This window comes from Mycteria americana, chromosome 3 (assembly GCF_035582795.1).
Source record: "Mycteria americana isolate JAX WOST 10 ecotype Jacksonville Zoo and Gardens chromosome 3, USCA_MyAme_1.0, whole genome shotgun sequence".
Taxonomy (NCBI): Eukaryota; Metazoa; Chordata; class Aves; order Ciconiiformes; family Ciconiidae; genus Mycteria; species Mycteria americana.
This window is the reverse complement of record NC_134367.1, coordinates 79,944,339-79,968,513: the sequence shown is the minus strand read 5'-3', so window position 1 is coordinate 79,968,513 and position 24,175 is coordinate 79,944,339. Positions and strand designations below refer to the sequence as shown.

The window sequence follows — 24,175 nt, the reverse complement described above, 5'->3', positions numbered from 1 at the left end:
AGCTCAGCTCACACATGTGAATAATACACTGCTAAAAGGTGTTAGCAGAGCTCGGAGTTAGGTACAAAGTCTTACCTGAGAATGTGAGACTTGCAAAAAAACATTCAGGGAGACAAGTTTCTTACACAGTTGTTTTGCTGGGAAATATTTGTCCATAAGTGCCCTTAGAGAATGTAGCAATGGTTAAATAACTCAATGCCTTTGTAATGGAAAAAAAACCAGAAGTGATAAAACGAAATCCCATATTTAAAAAAAGCCAGAAGAGCAACATATTTTTGAGTCTATCGTAAGCAAAACCAGCAAAAATACTTGTTGTTGGAATTGCACAATAAGTACGCAGCCTAGCCCTTCATAATTATTGAGACCTCAGCGAGGCATGGCTGCACCTGATTCTGCACAAGAGCAGCTGTTGCCCCTCCAGACATTGCAACCCCAGCTGCCAGTGAACGTTTCGTGGTAAAGTAAAAGCTTACCATTACCGAACCTATTAAGATCAGATAAAAACACTTAAAGATTGAAAGGAGGAAAACTACACTATTTTTGGAGAAAATTAGGTTCTTCACTTTCTTCCTCCTTCACTGACAAGAAGCAGCAACACCCCTCGAGGAAGGGTGTACTGGTGGAGAGAACAGGCAACAATCTTGTGCAATTTCAGTTCAGCGACAAACCTTAGGTTTGAGGAAAGCAACAAGGTAAAGCTTATAAATACATAAATATTATTTATATTATTGAATATATGACTAACATAGTCATATTATTATATTATAAGGCTAAACTAAGTGATTAAAAGCATGTCTTTGGGCCTTAAATCTATAGACATTTAAGAGAGAGAAAGTCAGTTTAGGATAATCTGAGCATGAATATTTTAAATGTGGTTCAGGTTCAAATAAGCAAGCATTTTAGATAGTATTTCACACAAAAATCAAGTGAGTGGAATTAGCTATCACTGAGTTTTTATGTCCAATATTAGTAGCAATTTTATGCAAGTTAACGTGTTTCTGCAGTGTTGTATCATTACTACAAAACAATAATTTTTACCCTTACGGAAATAAATATAAAGAACTGAAAAAGTGAAAAGGAATTTAGTCCTCTAGTACGAGCAATAAAGCCAACTTAAAACCATGATTTCTATGGCTTTCTTCAATAACATTTTAAAGTCAAATTACAAAACAACAGGTATTTCTAGAAAACGAGAGGGAAGAAAACTGTTCAGAGCAACAGTGGTTAGAAATATTTTGTAATGAATCCAGCTGCATGCAGCCAAAGACAAGAACAAGAGAGCTTAACAAATACAAAATGGAAAATGTTTCCTGCATGAATAAGTCTGTTAAAAAATCCTGGTTTTATGAAAATCCCAGAGAACATAATACTTTCATTAACAAACACCATGTTCATGCCAAATTAACTACAATGTAAAAGGTACAGCAGGTTCTTCAATCTCTGTTTTGACTAGTTGCATCCCTGCTGGTACTGTCCTTTATTACTAGCAGTTGCTTCTGAAGTGCAAAACCAACACATACATCCACTGGTCTGAAAATACCATAAACTGTAAAAAGCCTCTGAAAACAGTACTATTTTTACCACTGTTGTTATGAGCTATATTTGTTTTGAATCGGAATCAGAAAAATAAATACAAAGGTGTTTACATTTTTCTATTAAAATTTTATGAGACAGATCATTACAATACATTATAATTCACCTAGGATACATTAATATGTATCCTCCTTCTGTATATTTCTCTCTTAGAAATCAAACCATCTACCATAAATACACATCGTTCATGCATTCTAACAAATAGTACATTTTTTGTGTCTTAGTATTCCTTTTTATCTTCCATTCTGTATTTTTGTGATGGAATACAGAACATAGAAATTGGTTTTATAAAAACATACTTAATACTAGCAAAAAGTAATAACAAATTATATGGACTAGAAGCAAAACTTGATCTGATACCTACCAGAAATTCATAGGTTAAAAACTGAATACTAGCAAAAGATGAGCAAAGAAAATCAAGGATAGCAAGTAGAGTTCCAGTTGTAATGACTTTAATGATTCCATATCTCTGTAAAAGTTTTTCAGAAATGGAACCAGAAATCACAACAAAACCATAGCTGGATGATCCAATCCAGGCTAAGAAACAAAAACATTTTCTGATAATTAGATAGCTTTTTTCCTTTATCGTTTGTAACCACTAGATAGGACTAAGCACAAGTTCTTCACAAATAAAACTACCATGCTTTGTACTGAAGCATCAGGGCTGTCTATGGTTGACAATCTGTCAATCAAGATCACAGATATTTTCTATTTTGAAGAAAAGCTCTTACTACAATGTTCAGCCATTGTTTCTTCTAGAAGGAGCTGAGTGTTGTCTACTTCCCCTAATCCTCAATGAATCACAAGTTTATAAATAAATTCCAGTTACCACAGATTAAATATATATTATTACATCAATTTGTATTACCTAAAATAAATGTCTAAGAATGACAAAGCTATACTAAAACTGAATAAGAGCTTTAAAAAGTTTTGATAGAAGAATAATAATTTGACTGGTTTAGCTCAGCTTTATATAGAGAGATCAAATTTATAATGCAGTAATTCAGTATGTATTTCTAATAAAAAGGCAATGAAAATAAATGGAAGATGATTAATTCATTAAATATATGAAGGGTGCATCAGGATATAGAGTTGTGTTACATAATACTAGCAATTCAAAGAAAACTGACTATGGATATCAGCTAGAAAATTGTACAAGCAACAGGTTTTTCAGTTCATAGGGAAAGGGGTCCTGACTTGGTGGATAAGAACTTTCACCATCAAAATAACTTTTTAATCAATAGGTTTTGTTTTCTCAACTAAATAAAACTCAGTCATTTTTCAGCTTAGGTTAGATAATGGAGTTCATTCAACCAAAAGTGGAGAATTTGTTTTAAGGAACTTGTCATAAAAGGAACTTAACTATGCTCAAAGCTGCCCAGAGAACAACTCCTTGCTTAGTGGTGACATCATTACCAGCAGGTTTCATGTCATTCACCCACAGTAGAGGAGTTGTAATTTAATTCCCTCTTCAGTCTGAAGGATCTGCAACTACACCACCCAGAAGAGAATTAAGACCTATTGGGGTAGTACAATTTAAGGGTGAAACATCCTCCTTTTCTTTGTTTTTGGAGCTGTACTTTGCATAGACTGCTTCAAAGAGGGTATAAGCTCCTAACCCACAGGTGGTGGCAGGAGGTGGTACCTCCTACCACATGAGGTGGTAGGAGGGAATACCCTGATTGCTCAGCAGCAGCATAAAAAACCAGATTTTGAGCCTCTTTCAGTGGTTTTGTGAAATCATTTCCTTGGCTTTTATTACAGTATCTGAAAATTGGGTTGTATCTGAAACTGATAAAGTAACCAGAAATGTCAAAACATTTTAGATGTTTCATAAGACAAACTGTTTTGACACTTTGAAAACGTTATCATTTTTACTTAATCTAAAGCTATTTTTTCCAATTCTGTCCAAATTCGGAAAGCTTCAAGTACCATCTTCTTGCTACTTTTGTAGCAAAACCCCCCAAAATTTTGACAATTCTAGTCAACAAGATCACCCTTCAAAAATCCAAAGCAGTTTGGTCTAAATAATAAAATCAGAGTTATATCTGTTATGTACTTAATCATTATCAATAACCTTCCATCACAAAAATGTTCCTCTCTGACTGTTTTTTCCTGTTTCTTTTCAGTTTCCACTCATCATCTCCAACTGTTACCTATCTTTGCATATAATTTTCCTCTGCCCTTCCTTGCTAGTAGCAAGGCCTAAATGGCTTTGATCTCCTCTGTCCACTGTGACTCTCTTGCAGGTTCACCAGCTTATAGTGATCACTTCTAAGAAAATTAGTATATAAATAGAAAAGAAGATAGCACATGAAATTTAAATACCATGGGAAGAAAGTTGTAACTTTTTATGGGGAGCCAGTTAATAAATTAGGTCCATTTTCAAGATGATATGTGTCAGAAAACAGATTTAGCTTAGGCTGTCTGCACTGAGATATTATGCCTTTATTTAACACTGTGCACTGATGACCTACCTCCTTCTGAACTGCTTGAATGGGAAGTGTCAAGCAGGGCTGCCATGGAGCCACCAAAAGCAGAATGGAACCCGGTAACAAGAAGAGACCTTGTACACGCAGCCAATACCACAACCCAGCCCCAGCCCCCAGCTGGAGGAAGATATGAGTTGTCTTCTCAAAGCTTATCAGCCGCATCTTCTGTGTGTACAACATGACACAACACAGTACGTATCCTTCTCTCTTTAAATATAGTAGGAAATAAGGACCTATATAAAAACACGTCCTTTTTCTTCAAAAATAACAGACAGAATACATGCAACAAAAAAGGAAATTTCACCATGTATTTGCTATGCAGTGTACTGCACAGCGACTACAACATGAAAATAATAATAAAAAGCAGCATCCATAGCAAGCTCTGAAAAGTTGCTCCATAAGCAGTGAAAGTAACACCCAAGTTCCTATAAATCTGTGCTCTTTTCATGCCCTAAACTCCCAACACCGACCCCAGCTCACCTGTCAGTTATGCTGACATGGCCACTGAAGGAAAGACAGAATATCTGAGGGCCCGTCAGCAACATCCGCCGGCCAACCTGCCACTATGGCCGCCTGCTGCTGAACATTGAGCGGTGGGGTTCTCCTCTTCCACTGCTTTCACTCTGAACTGGTCTTGCTCTTTTACCTTACAGTAGATTTCACAAAAAATGGTAAGAAGGTATTGCATGTAAATTAAATTTTTAATTACCCATACTTCCGTTCTGTAGTTGCCCTCAAAATTTGAGTAAGAAAGCCAGCACCCCACGGGTTGGAGCTGCGGTTCTACCTGCTCAGCAGCCCCTTGAGAGTCCATCCTACCCTTCACCCCCATTTCTCCCAGAGACAGGACGATCATTCTTGGCAATCAAGATTTCAGCTGTACCTCAAGTGGGATTTTTAGCAAGGCCTTGACATCGGCACAATTCATACCCCAAGCACTGTTTTAGTCCCACACATGCACCATGTTCCCCTTCCCTTAGCAACACTTCTCACCCATGAGAACTGGCGAACAGCTGGGTACATTTTCTACTTTTCAAGATCACTTCCAGTGAGCATTTTTCCCTCCCACAAGACAGCAGCCAGGAGGCTGTGTTGCCTCCCACCTGAGGCAGATGTCCCACCACCACCATTTCCAACTCACCAGGGTCCCTCACAGTTACCAGGGGCTGGCAACCCGTGAGGCAGCCTGGCGGGCCCCTCTCCCTGGGGAAGGCCCCGGCCTGTGGGACCGAGCTTTGCTCTCTTCCCCTTCCTCCCTCATCCCCGAGGGAGGATGTTCCTTCAGCCAGGAACCGCTTCACAACGCCTATGGCGCACTCGCCCTGTCCCGGGACCCTCCCTCTCCTCCCGGGGTCTGTCAGCCAGCCCGCTCCTGCGGGAGGGTGACAGTGACGGGGTCAGCGACTGCCCCTTGGCTACTGTCTTGCCCCCAACCCCATCCCGGCGGCATTTGGGTTGTTCAGTGGCTGAAGGCCAAAGCAGGCATGGCAGCAGGGCTGGCAGGAGGGTGGGGGTACGCTTTCGAGCCTTGCGGGGCTCTGACCAAGAGCCACCATAGCGCTTGGTGGGCTTCAGTCACGGACTTCCCGCCCTAGGGCACACTCCCTCATGCAGCCTCTGAGGGAGAGATGTTATGTCATACAGGTATGAGACATTTTGCACTGAATAAGAGAATGTTTCAAGGCAATACACGTAGCAAGACACTCTTAGATCTGAGGGGTTTTTTCCTTTTCAGTTACATTTTTTATTTGCTGAATTATCTTTCAGAAAATCATCAGTGCTATATACAGCAAATGCATGCATCTGCATTTACATAATTTTGTATCATATTCTTGCCTTAGTTCCTATTTAGTCATGATAAATATATGCGATCTTTATCACACCTGGCGCTGATACGTAAAAACCTCACACTGCACTGTAAACAAGGATGGATTGCACCAGCCAAGGCAGTACCAGCTTCGTGTCGTGCCGGATCAACGCCCTTCCTCAAGGGATCTTCAGCTCCAGCACTGTCCTTCTTGGCCCTTTGCATTGCCACTGAAAGATGTGGTTAGTGAACCAAGCTCCACTTCCTCTTCAGCCGTGAACTTTAAAAAAAACAACCAACCAAGGTAAACAGCATGCTGCAGATTGCATTAATTTACACAGCTGTAGGAGTGTAAAATCCCACACAACAGCAAATCTAGACAGTGCCATGGCTTCTGCTCACATTGCAGCAGAACTGCAGAGGACTGTACGTACTTCAGCAGACTGCAAACAGGTAGCAGTGGTGCTCCTCTCCTCCATCCTGCCCCTCTGCCCTCCAGCTCCTGCTCCTGTCTACCTCGCCATCCCACCATGACTGCTACAGTGTGGTGAAGCTCGCTCAATGAGAAGAAGATCCACTGAGGGGTTGCTGAAAAGTCATGTCTGGGTAAAACTAATTACGTTTATTATAAATATTCCTATATTCATAGAGAGTCAAATGCTGACTAATTCAGTAAAAATTCTGGCTGGCTGAAGTCAGATTCTGCTCTTATTTTGTCGTGGTTTAGCCCCAGCCGGCAGCCAAGCACCACGCAGCCGCTCGCTCACTCCCCCCCGATGGGATGGGGGAGAGAATCGAAAGAGCAAAAGTAAGAAAACTCGTGGGTTGAGATAATAACAGTTTAATAATTGGAACAAAATAATAGTAATAATAATAATTAATTATAATGAGAGGGAAAAAAACAATGAGAGAGGGGAACAAAACCCAAGGGAGGGGGAAAAAAAAAAATATATATATATAAGAAAAATTACAACCGCTCACCACCCGCCGACCGACACCCAGCCAGTCCCCGAGCAATGATCGCTACCCCCCGGCCAACTCCCCCCAGTTTATATACTGGGCATGACATCATATGGTATGGAATAGCCCTTTGGTCAGTTTGGATCAACTATCCTGGCTGTGCCCCCTCCCATTTCTTGGGCACCTGGCAGAGCATGGGGAGCTGAAGGGGGAAAGAATCCTTGACCAATGTAAACACCGCTTAGCGACAGCCAAAACATCAGCGTGTTATCAATATTATTCTTATACTAAAATCCAAAGCACAGCACTATACCGGCTACTAGAAAGAAAACTAACTCTATCCCAGCCGAAACCAGGACATATTTTTAGATAGAGTCCTTAATAATTTCTGAAGCTAATAGAGTAAATTTCATATATGCATATTTGTGCTAGTCAATCCATTCCTAAGGAAACTTTGCTAATGGTAGCTAAATACCAAGAAATGCATCTTGTTTTGTCACTGATCAACAAAATGTGTTGGAAGAATTGCAGTTCTGTACAGTTTGTTGCCTTTTAAAAAATGGAGTGTGAATTTCAGCTAGAAAGAAACAACTGTTCACAAAGAGATGTTCACGAGATGATCAGCTTTGATGGATTCCACCTGAATCCTGTGCCAAATGAAGAGAAGAACCTCCCAAGCAAAGCTCCATTCTCTATTCAAAAGAGAATCTCAGGAGATGTCAGAAAACCTTTCTGTGGATATTTCAGTGTTCTCTTTAATTAATAATTTTCTTTTTTTCTAATATTCTCTTTAGTAGAGATGTCACTGTTGGCTTTGACCAGCCTCAGCTTTGGTGTAAGCAACTCCCAATGAGCAGGTGGAGTGTAGAACTGGGCAAAGATTTACAAGACCTAACACGTAAGCCCAGCTATGCCAGGAGCCTTGAGCCTGTTTCTTCATTTCTCTCTTTGCTTTCCTCGCCATGCTTTGCTCAAATGCCATCTCTTTAGGTTAGTATTATCATAGTGACCTGTCTGCAACAAAAGCACAGTGGAGACCTACACTTAAATAGGATTTCCTCCAGGTAGAAGCAACTAACAGAAACAACATAAAAGTAAGTAGAATGAGCTTGGACATAACCTAATTCGTTTACTTAGTACTTTTGGGATATTTCAATGATGTAGGACAGACGAGATGCAATTTTTCCTTAGAAAACAAGGAGGGTTGCTCTGTAAACTTCACTTTCCTGATAATTCTAAGGAGTACACTTTAGAAGAGCGTGAATGTTAAGAGAGATGAATAAGACTTCAGTTTTCCACAGGACAGTGTTATTCTTTTATCTTAATTCTTTTCCTGAAGTGAGTTGTAGATCGTGGGAGCTCCCTTAGGGGTGCAGAGAAGCCCAAATGACTTGTTGTCACAGGCTCAGTGACACTGGTTTGGGTTGCTTGGTGAGAAGAGTCCTTCAGTAATAATGTTGTTCAAATTGTATTATATAGTAAAAGAAGATGCATTGTCAGTCAGAATTTCACTAGTCTGTCTTGAATGACAAAGATCAGAATTTGTCCTTGAACTACGTTTATTGTATTTCTTGTATCTCATGCACCACAGGTCCTTCATTATCTTCACAAAATAACTTCTGAACTTCACTCCAATAAATGCATAGAGCACAGGGTTCACACAACAGTGTAAAAATGCTACGGCTTCAGTGATGTATTTCGCATACGCCATTATCTTGTCATTGTCACAAGACTTGTCTAACTTGCCCATATTTACAGCTGTCACAAGCAGAACAATGTTATAAGGTACCTGGCAAACTAGGAAAACAGCTACAATTAATACAATCACACGGATTGCTTTGTTTCTTTTGGAATTCTGAGCTTGTTGTAAGGATTTGACAATGAATGTATAGCAAAAAATCATGAACATGAAGGGTATAAAAAATCCAAATCCAACTTGTAGACACAGCAACAGTGATTTCAGCATTGTGCTTTCAGACATTCTGTCAAATCTGTGATCACAAATCTCTTTGGTTTCATTGGTGGAGAAGCTGTAACTTTCACTGTACAGAAAAGACGAACTAGAGATTAAAATTGATGATGCCCACACGACCAAACAAATGAGTTTACTATATGCGAGTGTTCTTGCCCTGAATTTAAATGACTTTGTTGCCTGTACGATAGCAATGTACCGGTCCACGCTGATAAAGGCCAAAAGCAGCATGCCACAGCTGAAGTTGATTGCATAGATACCTCTGGTCATTTTGCAAATGAAATCACCGAAAATCCATTTGTCAGCAGCATAATTCACTGCCCACAGTGGGAGAGTGAGAACAAACAGTATGTCCGCTATGGCCATGTTGAAGAGGTACACATCCGTCATGGACTTGGTTCTTTCATATAAAGCAAAGGTCATCACTACAAAGATGTTACCAACTAGGCCGATGATACAAGTCAACGAATACACAACTGGCAGAAACGCTTTTGTGAAGTTCCTGACTTCCAACTTAGAACAAGGTTGTGTGATTAGAGAAGCATAGTCTGAATAAAATGGATAATCTGTGGTACAAGTCTCTGTCTGTAAAAAAGAAGATCACCAGTTAACACATAGGTATAAATCTCTAATTTCTATATAGTAGAAAGATGATAGATAACAAAGTCATACAAATACAAGGTACTTTGGAAATCTTTTGAAAACTAGTATACAAGTATTATATGGCTTGCTGATTTGAAATGGAAGTGACATTTCCCTTATGATAACTGTAATACTTCTGTCGAGTCCTTCCCACATCTCAGCTTCAAGTCTGTATAAGCCCATCTGATGATAGCCCACAGCACTGTTGTTTCTTCCAACGCTACATGTTTTACACTGTTTCCACCCACCACACACCCTAATTACAAATGTATTTAACACTGCAGAGGAGACTTGTAAGAACTAACTAGAGAATTTCATAAAATCTTAATTAAAATATGAACATAGAGATAATTTTTTTGGATGGCCCAAAGGTTTCCATTTTTAAATACATTATTCAGAAAGAATTAGTCTGCCATCACAGAAGACTCTACAGTGTAAAAGTCTGAATTTGAAGTAGAAGAAGGTCTAGACTTCCTTTACCCTCCAGGGCAGGGAACAGGCCTTTCTAGCATGTTATACATTTCATACTAATGTAGCTTGGCTAAATCAAGCCCAAAAATTATTACTTCTCTCCACTCGGCTAGAGAGGCAATCCAGGATGGCTAGCCACAGGCACAGGTGCCTGCACCACAGACAAACCTGTAGTTACATTAGGAGAGTGAAAACCCAATAAACAGTGTGCTTTGACACTGAACTCTGCTGTCAGAAACACCTCTTCAGCTAATCACTCCTATGATTAGGGCATTTGGACCAGCAGCCTCAAAGAGCTGGGCCTTCCAGATTCATTGCTTTATTGATGTACTAATATAGTTTATCAATTAAGTACTTACAGAATTCATTTTGGCAGTACACTTCTCAGAAAGAAAAATATGTCAAGAAGAACTTGAAAATGCTTTCCCAAGGATTTCTGAAAAGAAAATGAAGTAGATTGGATTGGGAAACCAACACAAGAAATGTGAACAAGTAGAAAAACATAACTGGAAATAAAACATTTATTCAAAGAAGAATCTCGTCACTTCAACTATATCAACAATACACAGGAGCATCTCAACAAATCCCACATCTCTGCAGCACAATGTGCAGTTGTGGAAAGTGGATAGTTTGTATCAGTTTTATTAAGAGCACAATCTTACATATGGAATGTTTATTCATAGAGCTAATAAATGATACATGAGAATATGTGACTCTTACTTCACATTGACTTCGTACCACAAGAAATTAGAGTAAATTCAATTTTACTTTCAGAAATTCTGTATGACAATGGCAATCAGTGTATTGAGGGAAATATGGAACAAAAAAACAGCACTACCTTAGTATACTCCGTAACAGTAATATGGCACTTTAACTTTTTTCTTTTACTCTGGCATTTTATCAGTGTGTCTCAGCACTTTTAACATCACATTACTTGCCCTTTTTTATTACAGTAGTGAGGTAAGTTAAGGATAATTGCTTCTTATAGTGCAAAGGATAGTACACAACATATGAACAGAGCGAGCACTAGTGTTGTTTTGTCTTTGTTCAGTGTGCAGATCTTTGTGTTATATAGCGGGCGAGAGCTGAGAGAGAGAGAGACGGCACTCTATGACAATAACGTATTTTCTTTACCACTGTGATACCTATTATTTTACAAAAGGTAATTAATTAATTTGCACAACACCCTGTGGTGAGGAGATATTATTACCTTTATTTTACAAGGAAGGAACCTGAGCACTGGCTCATTACAGTAAGTGTCCACTTGCAACATTCAGTTTGAGACCCCTGTCCCCCCCTAACATTACTTTTAGGAGTGCTTAGCATTATGAAGGACTTCAGTTATGTAAAGGATTAAATCCATTGACTCTAGTTGCAGCGAGGCTCAGACTTCTGCAAATCAGACCACAGAGTCTAAAGTCACAGATAGATAAAATGGGGAACATGCCATTGGTGGCCACATGTGCAAAGCTGGGCTTAAATGACTTGTTTAACCCCACCCAGGAACCCACAGGCAGGACATTTAGCTCCTCAGCATTCCCCTGCATGAGTTCAGTCCTCCTCTTCTTTCCATTAGCTGCTCTGTGAGAAAGGCACACACCAGCAATGCAGTAATTGCAGACTGGACAACATGAGGTCCAATATTTGCTAAGGCTGTGAATGGCATTTTTGTCTAGAGTTTCTCTGCTTTTTGTTAGTTGTGCTGCTAATTAGGAAGTGCACATGGGTCAACTTTAAGTCTAGATAAGCATTTTCTTCCTGATTGGGAATTACCTGAATTTTGAAAGAGAGAGAGAGAGACAGATAATCTGTAAAAGTGGGGCAGATGTAGTCCAGATATAACTGGGAAGTTGGGGGAGGGAAAGGACTGAACAATCTCCAAAAGCATAATGAGGATAAGACTTTCTATGACTCATGTGGGGAGGCTGGCTCATGACAGAGGGCTGCAGATGGGTAAAGATCCATACTGTATGATGTTGCTTAAGCATCACAGCTTCTCTGGCTTTCCTGCCTGTTAAATAAATCTTTAACCACCTCTCCAGCTTCCTCTGCTGGCTTTTCAAAACTGATTTTTGGAAGCTGCAGTAATATGACAGCCTGAAAGCACTTGAACACCTTCTGAAGCAAGCTTTAAACAATTTAAAGTGTCTCTCAGAAGTGCAAAGCTGTACAAGGCAAGCAGGTAAGTTGTACAGTTTATCTGGGGCTATGGTCCCCTAGCCCATCTTTGAGCAACTCTAGTCTCCATCTGCTGCTTTACCCTCCTCTGACCCCATCCAGCCAGACACTCATGCCCTTTGCTTCATGTTTCTGTTGCCCTTTGCGCTTGGTTGGAACTACAGTAACTCTTCAGTCAGACAGCACTAAAGGGGTACCTGTCTAGGTGATTATTTTAGAAACTGTTATTTTATTGTTGCAAGAAAAATACCTTTCTAGGTATCTGTCATTCATATCTTTCTAGGACATACAGGGTTAAAATATACAAAGAGAGCATGACAGCATACACTCTTTATAAAACAGTCACTCTTCATTCCACTTGGCCAAAGCCACTCTCAAACTTTGGTATAACACGTAGAAGGAAGAAGATGGGGTGAAGGCATTTAGAAGAAAGGGAGCATGGGTGTTTCCTATAGCCTGCAAGGAGGGCTAAGAAAGGAGATCTCTTCAGATTAACACTGAAGAAGGGCTCTCTAGTCGTCACAAGAGCTCAGCAGAAAGCCTGTAGGGAACAACAACTACTCATCACGGGAGAGCTGCGTACTCTCCCTGATGCTGCAGGAATTCACAAGGGCACGACCAGTCACACAGTTATTCACAAAAGACCTTCCACTGTCCAGCAAAAGCTTCTTGAGGATTGTTGGTACGAGAGGAGTAGAGAAGGACTCAAACTGAAACCAGAATTGCAGAGATCAGATTTAGGACCTGATTTAAATCTCTCAACCTTATTTCCTTTTCTGAATTTCAAAGAGCATTCGCTGAAGTTATTAAGAAGATGCACTGGCTGCAAAGGAAGTTGAATCAGAACTCCTATAAACACAATTTTCTTTTTAATTTAAATCTAGCAGTCTTTCAGTAGGCACCTTTATAATTTATAATCTGCATATTTATGGATTTATTTAGCATTAATGTATTAGGTAATTATAAAAATTAATTTCCATATATATAAGGGGGGGTGTTCTAACATTGTTTATATACTACATATGAGCACATGTCTATGCATGTGCACATGAACATACTTATGTTCTGAATATTAAATATATAAGCATTGCATTTTTAGCTTACTATTTTTCCACTTCATCCACATTATCATACGTCTTTTCACTATGAAAGCAGTATGTGAGTCCTCAAAAGTAAGACTAAACTACAATCTTAAATACAAATACATCATTTGAATTATACCATCAAAAGACACTGGATAAAGAAAGATCTCAGGAAAAAGACAGATTTCTGTAAGGAAAAAGATTCTCAGTACTTGGAGGGAATCAATAAGTATTTTTTAAGCATTGCCCACCATTGTAAGTACACTCCTACTTATGTGTTGTTAAGTTTAATACATTTATCACACATACATACATTATAGATTACCTATTTTATTTCAGTACTTACCAGATTTGAAAATAGTCTGAAGATCAGGTGAAAGAGGATGTGTGATTCTGTTACATTCTTTTGTGGCTGCCTCAAGCACATTTACCATCAGCCTCAACCAGAGTACACTTTAATTCGAAAAACAAGAAATAACAGCATTAGTTAAAGGTACAGAGTTAAATTGAAATAATCACCACTTCCTCCTGACAAGCAATAACAATAACCTGCTTTTTTACATAAAGGAAAATATTTAACCTTGTCTGTGCTGGAAACATGCAAGCTGGAGGCAAGTCATTTACTAATTAGGCTACCTATGTAATGATATTATTTTTGAAATAATCAAGCTAGCATTAGAATCATAAAAAGTAGGGTGTTAATTGTCACTGTGCTCAGAATACATCCTGAATTATGGCCTATTTTTGCAAAGGGTGCACTTAATGTCATGCAAATGAGCAGTTTAATCAGTAAATCATTTAAATCAACAAGATCACTTACAGTAGAACTGAGACAAGTGTTAATTACTGAATTGAATAATAGCTGTTTTCTGAAGAAAAAACAATAATCTGGTATATGTCTAGGTGCACATTATCCAAATGTTTTGCCTGAATTGCTAACACAAAATATGCAAATGCCCGGGTAAAGAAGGAAAATGCAATTGTATTTGCCTGTTTGGCACAAACATTTGCTGTTTGTGTGCATGCTGTTTAGGTCTGCTGTTAAAGTTAGTTGGAACTAGACATGAAAATATTTCATTTTATGATCCCTGAATTTTAAAAGCTATAAACGTTTCTTTTCCAGACCTTAGTTTCTGATGACAACTTAAATGTTTTTGCATTAGCAGGAAAAACAAAAACTAGTAAAAAGCCCCCTCAAACTTCTTATTTATTTTAGAAATTGTGTATGTGAACATTCAGTTGCAGCTTGTCATCTCATTAGAGACACCAGATGGCATTAATACAGGCAGCCTTGTAAGATATTATTAAATTAATAGAACGCTGGACTTAAAGAAATGCAGGATGATAGATGTCACGCTCATCTTTTTTTCAAAACTGAGCATATCACAATAGCAGTGGCTCCCTAGCAGCTTAAGTATGGTGCTGCTTTCCGCTAACCGTACCCAGTGAATGAAACAAAAACACTGGGTAGTGTCAAAATGTGACTTGGTAGATTTAAAGTATCATGTCATAATGGTTCATAATAGTTTAAGCAGGCATATTTCATTTTCTCAATGGCTGATTTTCATCGGATCCAAGACCTTGACCTCAGCTATGAGAAAATCCCAACATATTTGCGTAGAACAACACAGAGATACTTAAAAACCCCGAAATGCAAGTCTTGTTTTTTCCTGTATGTGTGTGCAAATGTGGACAGTGTGCATGCATGTTTTGATTGTTACTGCTGAAAGGCAATCTTCACTGTTTGATGCATAAAGCAAAAAAAGTGTGAAATCTATTGGGATTGTGACTCAAATAACTTCAGTGGGTTCCCTATAAGATTAAATTGGCCTCCTTATTGCTGTTTGGACTAAACTGTTCCCTGTCACCACAGATGTGAGGAAGGTTATGATTAAATCCATAAAGTACTTGAGCATTTGAAATATGGTTTGGTAAAGTCTAGTTACATAGAGGAAAGAAGATATGCAAGTTTTACTGGAGAGAAGAAGAGGTAAAGATAGAAGGCCAAGAGAAACAGTTGTAGCAGACAACTAAGATTATCTCCATTTTAAATTTCTATTGGTAAATCAAACTAGCAGCTGCAGTTGGAGGACCAGGGTGCAGCAATGGTCAAAAGACAGATTCCCGAAAGCTGCAAGGATATCAAAGAACAAGTCATGAGGCAGATGTTCTTCTCCCCAGGTGTCTGCGTGTGGCCATCTTCAGAAGTAGGACATGGCACTGAATCGACCTTTGGTCTACGGGACAGTTCTTGTATTCTTAGCAGCCACTATGCTCAGCAATGTATCTTACCTGTCTGAAGCAGTCCAGATTTAGCGACTTGCAGCAGTTGCTGAAGGACACCTATGTTTTACTTGGCCTATGAAGATGAGGAAGGAGAGCTGAGCTGCTGGTCAATGTGAGCAGGCAGCACAGAGGCAGGGGTGTGAGTGGGGAGGGTGAATGAGCAACGATATGGTGGAAGGTGCTAAACAACTGCACTGTATTTTGGTTTTCTACATTAAGATGATTGGCAAGGTGCCCAGACCTTGAGAATCTTTCGAGACATCCTTAATCACAATAGCAAAGTACTTTTCACTGTATTATTTATTTCATAATTCATAACAATTTCCATCATTAAAAATTCACAAGTTTTCAGGCCACCCTTTTAACCTTTGCCAAGAGGGCTTTTACTTTTTTTTAACTACATTTTTGTACTGTTTTGCTAACTTACTGTTATTTGCATGTCAAAATGTAGCAATGGAAATCATCTAATTAATTTGATTTGGGCTTCAGATGAGGCTTATAAGGTATTTTCGGCACTTTCTTGGAAAGAAAATACAAGCTTCATTTTTAAATCTCCTGTCCCTCAAGAGCTGCAAGGAATAGTACATTTACTCTTGATAAGCTGAGGTGTATACACTTTTTGTAATAACATAGCTGTATCTGACAGCCTAGATCCTGTTTATGGAAAACTCACTTTCTGTCTAAATGCCGTCTGAAGCAAACCACTGATTCCTGCTCACAGTGTCTGACATTTTAAAACATGGGCTCAAATCCTATTAAAAACAACAAATTCAGAGTAGGAGCACATTCTATGTCAGTAAAGGAATTTGCCGATATTTCATTGCGGGCCGTTTCACTGTGGGCCTTTTAAGTGCTTTTTTCTCATAACTCTGGGACTGAAGAGATGGATCTGCGTCTTGCAAAGCAAACTTCATTACAGAAAGACAAACCTAGCCCGTGGCAGTCATGTAAGCAGCACATAATGAGTAACAGAAGTAGAAATCCCCTCTGTATTGCAAAAATGGATGTGACTACAAATCACCAACCAAGTCCATGATGATTGTAGTCCGTATTCAAACAAGCACTTCTGCTGCTAGTAACAGCTTCCAGCACCTCTCTCAGACAACAACCTACTTTTGGAATACTAACAGATTAGCCTGCAAAGCAGCTGAATATTATCAAGACTATTTCATGGAATGAGAGTCATTAAAAGATAAATCAGAATTTTAGCTTATCCATTACAAAAACTATTGCCCATCCTGTTCTGTATTCAGGTGTTTTCTAATTTAAATGTATCTCATGCTTTTCATCTGCAATATATTCAATATTCAGCATGAATTACAGTCTTTCAGAAGGTGAAGAATTCACCATGTAGGTGAATGCCAAAGTTAATACAAGGTAACTAGTCCAACTTACCTTATCAGCACGTTTTCTTTTGACCCAGTTACAAAGCCCAGACAGCCTTCCTTGCAGACGCTTTGTGCTTCACCTTCACGCTGTGGCAAGTGGAAAGGGTTTTTTCTTTTTAACACAACTATTTGAAAATCTGCATATTATGCAAATGAAGCCCCCACATGTAGTTAGTTTTTGTTCATATGTTAGAGCTCTGAAAGGAAATCTACTCTCGTTTAGCTAATATGGTTATTGCGGTTTCTCAAATCTCACCACATGTTAGTTTTCTGCCGCCACTAATTAAGGAAAGCAAATATTGAAAGATAAGGAAAACAAAACCACCATATGAGTTATTCCAGAATCCACATGTTTCTTCTGGAATGACTCAGGATGTTGGGGTTTTTTAATCCTAAAAGAAAGGCAGCATACACACCCCACGCTGTTCCATCCTGCTTTAATGTTCATTCAGTTAAATTTAGATCAGTCTAATCCAATTCAAAAATCTAGTCATCAGCTGAGGTTCTGGTCTCTCCATCATTCTTTCCGACTACAAAATGTAAACTATATATTTACTTTGAGGTTGTTTATATTAGCCATTTAATTTTTTTTAACATTACCATCCTATATGGTCAATATATTTTTGCTCATTAATTCCTTCAAACTTTCCTTCTTTTGTTTGCATCTGGCTTTTCACTCCTTGCCAAACTTGCTTTTTCTGGTTTTGGAATTTCTATATTTAGTTTTTTGTTGTCCCTATTTCTTCCTCTTTCTTTGTTCAGCTTTTCTAGATTTCTCTTATTTAATCTCTTGTTGTCTTCATAATTTCTCTCCAGCGTTACATTTTGTAGCACCAGTCACTTGCTTCCCCTTTGATCTTTTTTGTTCACATTTTCAGCCTCACTCCCACCTGATTCCGTCTATCCGCTCATGTCAGACGCAGGCCTCCTCACACATTATGAGGTGTCAGGGACTGAAATAACATGATCCCAGCACCGACATCCGTCCCATATTGACTGGCATCCATCAATGTTTTAATTACTTGATCACCTCTGTCAAACCAGTTAGAGAAGACAGAGCCCTCCTAAGGCCTTCTACAGAGTTTTTGCCATGGGAGCAAATAGGGCTCAGGAGATTAAATGTTGTAAACAGAGCACTTGGGAAGGAGGCAGACCGCATAATCAGTGTTTAGCTCTCGCCCCTAGCCCAAAATGTATGATTGCATTTGTAAAACCTCACAATCCATCAGTTTTCTTCCACCAATGCACTTGCTAATTAATTTGAAAATGGAAGGAGACTAAAAAAAATTGATGGGGAAACAGTTTGCTGGTCATGTGAAAATGGTAAAGATTCAGAGGTGATTTTTTTCTCAGACTGAACATGGAATTTCTGAAGGAGGAGCACAGTCATACTCAGAGCACTCCTCTGCCTCACTGCAGCATCACTTCTTAGAACTAGCCTAGCTCCTAGCTGGCCTGGCTTCCAGAAAGAAGCATAAAAAGCAGTAAGTGTATCCTCCCATTGATAATCACTGGCTTCAGAAAAGCTGGTTAAAAATATTTTATTTTCTTGGAGAAAATGTTGATGAAAACAAAAGTTTTAAACAAAAAATTGTCGGATTTTTGATGGAAGTTTGTATAGCAAAAATGCCAGTTTAGAAAAAGCACCAAGATGCACAAGTGAGTTATTATACAGTTGTTTATGCCTTTATTCTCTTTTCTAGTCTGCGCTTACCGATCAGACTACATTTCCTAGCTTTGGATAGAGAAAGTAGGCAATGAGTAATGTCATTCCATGGTCTAAGGTCTCACAGAAGCCTAGACAGGAAAAGGATTGGAATTCATAAGGAACAACTCCCATGAGACATAAGAGCAGCATTTTCCCATTAACACATTTCAATTTTTCATCAAAATATTTCTGGGATAGCTAAAGGCATTCTGAAGGAAAAATCTGGTTTATTGAAGTCATGCTTTTTCCATTAAGAAATAATTTGAGCAGACAATTTCCTATCAGTTATACTCCTTTAAGAACTTTTACCTGAATTATGTTGTATTTCATCTGTTTCCTGCTATTGCCCTTCAGCTGCTTATCTTAAAAAGGTTTAAGAACCATTTCTGGTGAGAGCATCTCCCAAGGTTATGCCAGAAGTAATGAACCTTTACAGTGAACAGATTGATACAATCCTTGTATTGCCAAGGGGCAATTGAATGAAGATGCCAGGCACTCGTAATCTCACTTATCTACCGTCTCTGCCCACAAGAAACTGTCATATGGACCAGAAAATACATGTTTGTTCCTGAAATCCCAAGGAAGAAAGTATAACATGAGTCCCAGTCCCGTATTCTCGACCACCTGCGCAGTGCTTTGCATACAGCTCTGCATCACCCAGAAGTTTTCTTTTCCTCAGTGGGAAGAGATGGCTTTCATTGTAAATGTCCTTTCTGAGGTCATGGAGCGGGAAAGTGGCTTCATTCCTGTCTCTCCCCTGCCCAGTGGAGATTTACATATCAGAAGTACCTATTACAACACTCTTTGATCCCATCTGGGTCAATGAATCCATGAAACCAAGCCCATGTTACTGCAACATTTACATAAGTTGTCATTATGAGACCAAGCTTAACACAGCAGCTACACTGAAAGGCTTAAAATCAGATTCTTGCTAAAGTGGATCTAATTTTTTTTTAATCAAAGGTATCACTACAAAGAAGACAAAATATTGCAAAATATTTCCAAATAACTGCCACCTTCTGAAGTAAATGGTCCCCTGCAAGAAAGTTCTGCTGAATTGCCTGCTGACTAATTTACATTAGGCTGTAGAGGACAAGTGAGTTTCTGTATCAGAAATACTGCAAATACAAGGCAAAGAGACAAGCAGAGTTAAATATGCAGTCGCTGACATAATTTCTATGTTTTTGATGCTGTAGTCAGACCATACCCGTTGTGGTAACGTTTTTTTTCTTGCTTGCTCAGTCCCTCACTCTCTGTTTCGTGTCTCATTGAAATAACTACCAAAGTAGTTTCTGAAAGCCTGTCATCAGTCTATACTCCCAGCACTGACATTTCAACCTGGGTATGTTGAATTCATTGACCTGATTTCTTTTTAGAGTTGTACTTCTTTATATGACTGTTTTCACAAGAGACCCACACCATGGAATGCCCCAATCACCTCTCTTTCCACAGCAGCGGCCTTCATGGCCTGAGTAAGAGCTAAAAGATAGAGTTTAAAAGGTGCTTATATACCTAATGATGCAATTGGTTGTTTAGTATGGAAATTTTAAGGCATTTGGGATCCTGGCTCCCACCTAAAACCACAAATGCTGAAACGGAAGAATGACATTTGAAACTGTGTCTACACAATATGCAGTCCCTGCATTGGCTGGATACAGCTTAAAGAAGATTTCTTTCCTCCTGTGTGGACCAAGATGCAGCGTGTGCTTTTCAGCTCATGGACTGTGATTTTCCCAATCGTAAAGACAAATTGGAGGGGTTGGCTGACCACTTCAATGAGACAATGAGTCCCTCGTTTTGCTTCTACACCATAGTGCAGCCTATAACCACTAACCACACCAATGATCTGAGGCAACCCAGAGAAAAACTCCCACAAGAGATTGCTCTGCAAGGAGGAAAATCTCCTTCCAGGTCTTCTGCACAGTGGGAATTACTGTTCCCAAACAGTCACCACTGAGATGCCACTTGTGCAGGCTGGTGTAGGAAGGAGGTTGTGTCCTAATCACAGATCCTCTCTATGGTCAGATGTGGATCAGTGAGATAATCAAGCACATGTTTAAATCATTCTGCTTTTAATAAACATTAAATGTTTTGGGCACTAACTCTTACTGCAGTCAACATAAGCTAGATACCTCGGTCCCTTTCGAGACTTGAGCATACCCATGAATTTCCATGTGGATTAGGAGGGAAAGTAAGTGCACATTGGGGTGCTGTGCCAAGGAGGTGGCAGGGAGAGCCGTTGCTGACACAGGATCCTCTGCTGTGAACAGCTAACACAGCTCTCTGAATTCATATTGCAGCAGATAGTTCACCTTTCACTTCCCTTCTAAGAGTGGGCAACTGCTGTTATCATTTGATCTCTAGGTCTTCATGTATGCAGTGACTTACTGGTGGTTAGTGCTTTGATAAAATTGATTTTTCCACTGTGATTATAGATGTGTTTAAAAAAAAAGAAAAAAAAAGAAACCAGAGAAGTAACAGGAGGCTCATTACTGATCATTTCCTCACAGGAGCAGCAAGTTGGCAACTGCTGTTGATTAATTCTGTGCTGCACAGAGAATGCAAGGATGTCCTTACATCCCATTACTGAGAGATGATGGGTTTGTTTCCACAACTATAACCTAGCCCACACTAAGACAGGCACCTGATAACGCTGTGGGGCAGGTATGTTGGAGAACCATGCAGCACAGCTAAATCTATTGAAATGATACTATAGGGCAACAGGCTGGATAGTGAACAGTAGATGATCAACCCAGATATCCAGGTATAACTCTCCTATCAGGTGGCACCAGTAGCACAAAGGGACAGATTCAGTTATATAGGCATTCTGGCATTGATTTGAGCTTAGAGCTGGAAAACCAGGAACTTGGTTATGGCTCTTGGCCTTGGCAAGGAAACGTCTCCATCTGCAGCAAGCCCAAGACCTTTTAACAGGTCTCTCAGTATATCTTCCTTACCCTGTACAAAGCTATGCCAGATAGCTCAGGTGCCAGATGCAGTACAGCCCCCAAAGGATCCATTTATCTTACTCCAAGGTAGATTGTTTTTGATGCCCACCCAGGCACCTTACTCATCTCTTCATGGTATTGTCCCTGCTCATTGCACGGGGGGTTGGACTAGACGACCTTTAAAGTTCCCAACTATTCTATGGTTCTATGATTGTGTTGTGCAACACAGACATGTTCTTCACCAAAGGGAAAAAGCATGGGTGTCTGCGAGACCGCACTTGAGAAAGCTGGCAACGGATAGCTACCCATGCTCCCTCCTCCCCAGGATGTTTTGGTTGCCTCCACTGTAGACATTTGGGAAAGTATGCTAATATTAACCACTTCCTGCTTCACTGCAGCTTCCTCCCACGTTGTTGACCAGGATTGGCAGGCATCTAAATTTGCACTGGTCCATCACTCATCCCCAGTGGGCTCTCACTGCCCTGAAGCTTTAGCACCTATCCCAGGAATCACCACCTAGACACTAGCAGGGATGTACTCACCAGAATCTGCAGCTGCTCCCCATGGCTGCTCTCTGTGGCCTCACGCAAAGCAGTCTTGGCTCTGTCTGCTTCCTCCTACAAAGAAGGACAGGGAGGAACCGATCTTAACATGCCTCAGCATAGTCCCTCCCTTCAGAGAGCACCATCTGACAGATACGTTTCTTTCTCTCGCCCTCAAAGCATTCTTTCTGTCCATGTTCTACTGACCTCACCGGTCTGTGTCTGGAGTCTGGATCACGCTCAGCAGGGGATGTTTGGGCCAGTGGTCTTGTTCTTTCGTTACTTCACAGGCACAATATTCCTCTTCCTATTTCAAAGCTCAGTTTTTCCCAAAATACCTCTGACCATTGCTAGCTGAAATGCTGAAATGAGACCTGGCCCAGCCAGTCATTTCCTTCTACCTGCTAGCAGTCGTCAAGGCAGAGATGCTGCTCCTCGGCACCTTTTGTCCATTGTCTCTAAGCGTATCTGCTCCCTGTTCAGTCCCGAGTGTCGGGATTAAGTACCCTAACTCTCAAGGAACATATCTCAAGAACCATTTAGCAGACTACCTTTTAATATCAAATATACAAAACCAGAATCCAAAACTGTAATCAGTTTCTCAAAGCAATGTTGGTTACATGAAGTTTGTGTAATCCGTTCCTTGACTTCTCAACATTAGTGCAAAGTGAAGGCACAGGGTCAGCACGCCCACTGCTAACCACTGCATTTCATTTAACGTTGCAGCACTGACTCTTCAGCCCCTTCTGAATCAGGGAAGGCCTCAGTCTAGTGAGGCATTTAGACTTCTGCCTACTTCTAAATGTCTAAATAGTCCCAAAGGTGTTTTTCAGTAAGGTTTCAAGAGACAGTTGAGCCAACGCATCAGCTGCCACAGGCAGCGGTCCCCTACCTTCTCCTGGGCTCTGGCACCTGCCTTTCTCTCCAGGTGGCTGGCTTAGCTTGCCAAAACAACAGAAAACTGTTCATTCTCTTTCTTTGTTGTTTTGGGTTTTGGTTGGGTTTTTTTTTTTCAAGTGAGGAATTTCCCCTTTGTTTAGCAAACAGAACCAACTCCTTCAAGGGTCAGGCAAAAGCCAGCAAGAAGATCCCAGACCTTGACCCTAAATAGGGTTGGGTCTAGCTTGCCTCCCCTCCCTCTGCTTGTGGAAAAAGGGTTCTCCTTGGTAAGAACTGTCATTCCCACCCAGAACCAAGAGGGAAGGTCTCATCCACACAGGTGAGGTTTGTCCACACTAACCCACAGTGACGCATGAAGTCTGGAAAGGATCCCCTAAACCTCACACTGACCTGGTTCTGGAGGGACAATGACATCTTCCTGGCAGGACACGATGCATTCTGTGTGCCGGTCATGCCTGGGTCACCCTGCTGCAGCTGGCACACAGAGGAGCCCATCCTTCAGGAGCCCCCTTCTGCCTGTCCAACAGAAAGAGGTTTCTGTCACATTGACGTCAAGACCGGCATTCACTGCCAAGCCAGGTCTCTGAGGATATCTTCATCACCCAGCTCCACAACGGCGTGTGTTCCTCATGTCCAAGTTCACACAGCAACCTACTGTCAGCCAGGGTGTGTCCAGGGGGTTGTTTTCCTTTTTCCATTTTGACGCATACAGGTGTTACATGACGCAAGCTTTACCTACTGTCTTTTGTGAGGATGGAGGGAAAACCTGCTTCCCTGTCATCACCACTCCCAGCACAAGTGGGAAGGGGACTTCTAGGTCTCAGCCTACATGGCTGAAAAAGAGAAGGATGTCATGCCACTTCCCACAGCAAATGCAGGCAGCAAGATTAGAGGGGTTTGTTCCCCTTCATATGCTGCCAGCATAGGCATAGGCTGGCTTGTACCCTTGTTAAAGAATCCTTGCTGTTAATACTTCAGTAGTGGCAAAACAGGCAAGCAGCTTCCACTAGTACAGGATTGTCATGATTTAAACCCGGTCAGCAACTAAGCACCACACAGCCGCTCGGCTCAGCCTCCCCACGCCCCGCCCCGTTGGGATGGGGGAGAGAATCAGGAAAAAAAAAAAGTAAAACCCATGAGTTGAGATAAAGACAGTTTAATAGGACAGCAGAGGAAGATAAAATAATAATAGTAATAATAATAATA

At 40.3% G+C, this 24,175-nt stretch overlaps 1 protein-coding gene across 1 annotated transcript; it reads right to left on the bottom strand.

Annotated features, from left to right (window-relative positions):
* Positions 1 to 5,932: 5,932 nt before the first annotated feature.
* On the bottom strand, positions 5,933 to 23,567 carry CCR6 (C-C motif chemokine receptor 6). Its single transcript, XM_075497380.1, has 6 exons — positions 23,360 to 23,567; positions 22,070 to 22,144; positions 13,544 to 13,650; positions 10,297 to 10,373; positions 7,206 to 9,409; positions 5,933 to 6,594 (listed from the first exon to the last, which is right to left on the bottom strand). Exons 4-5 carry the CDS (start codon positions 10,303 to 10,305, stop codon positions 8,324 to 8,326), a joined length of 1,095 nt encoding a protein of 364 aa, XP_075353495.1. The 5' UTR covers positions 10,306 to 10,373; positions 13,544 to 13,650; positions 22,070 to 22,144; positions 23,360 to 23,567; the 3' UTR covers positions 5,933 to 6,594; positions 7,206 to 8,323.
* Positions 23,568 to 24,175: the final 608 nt, after the last annotated feature.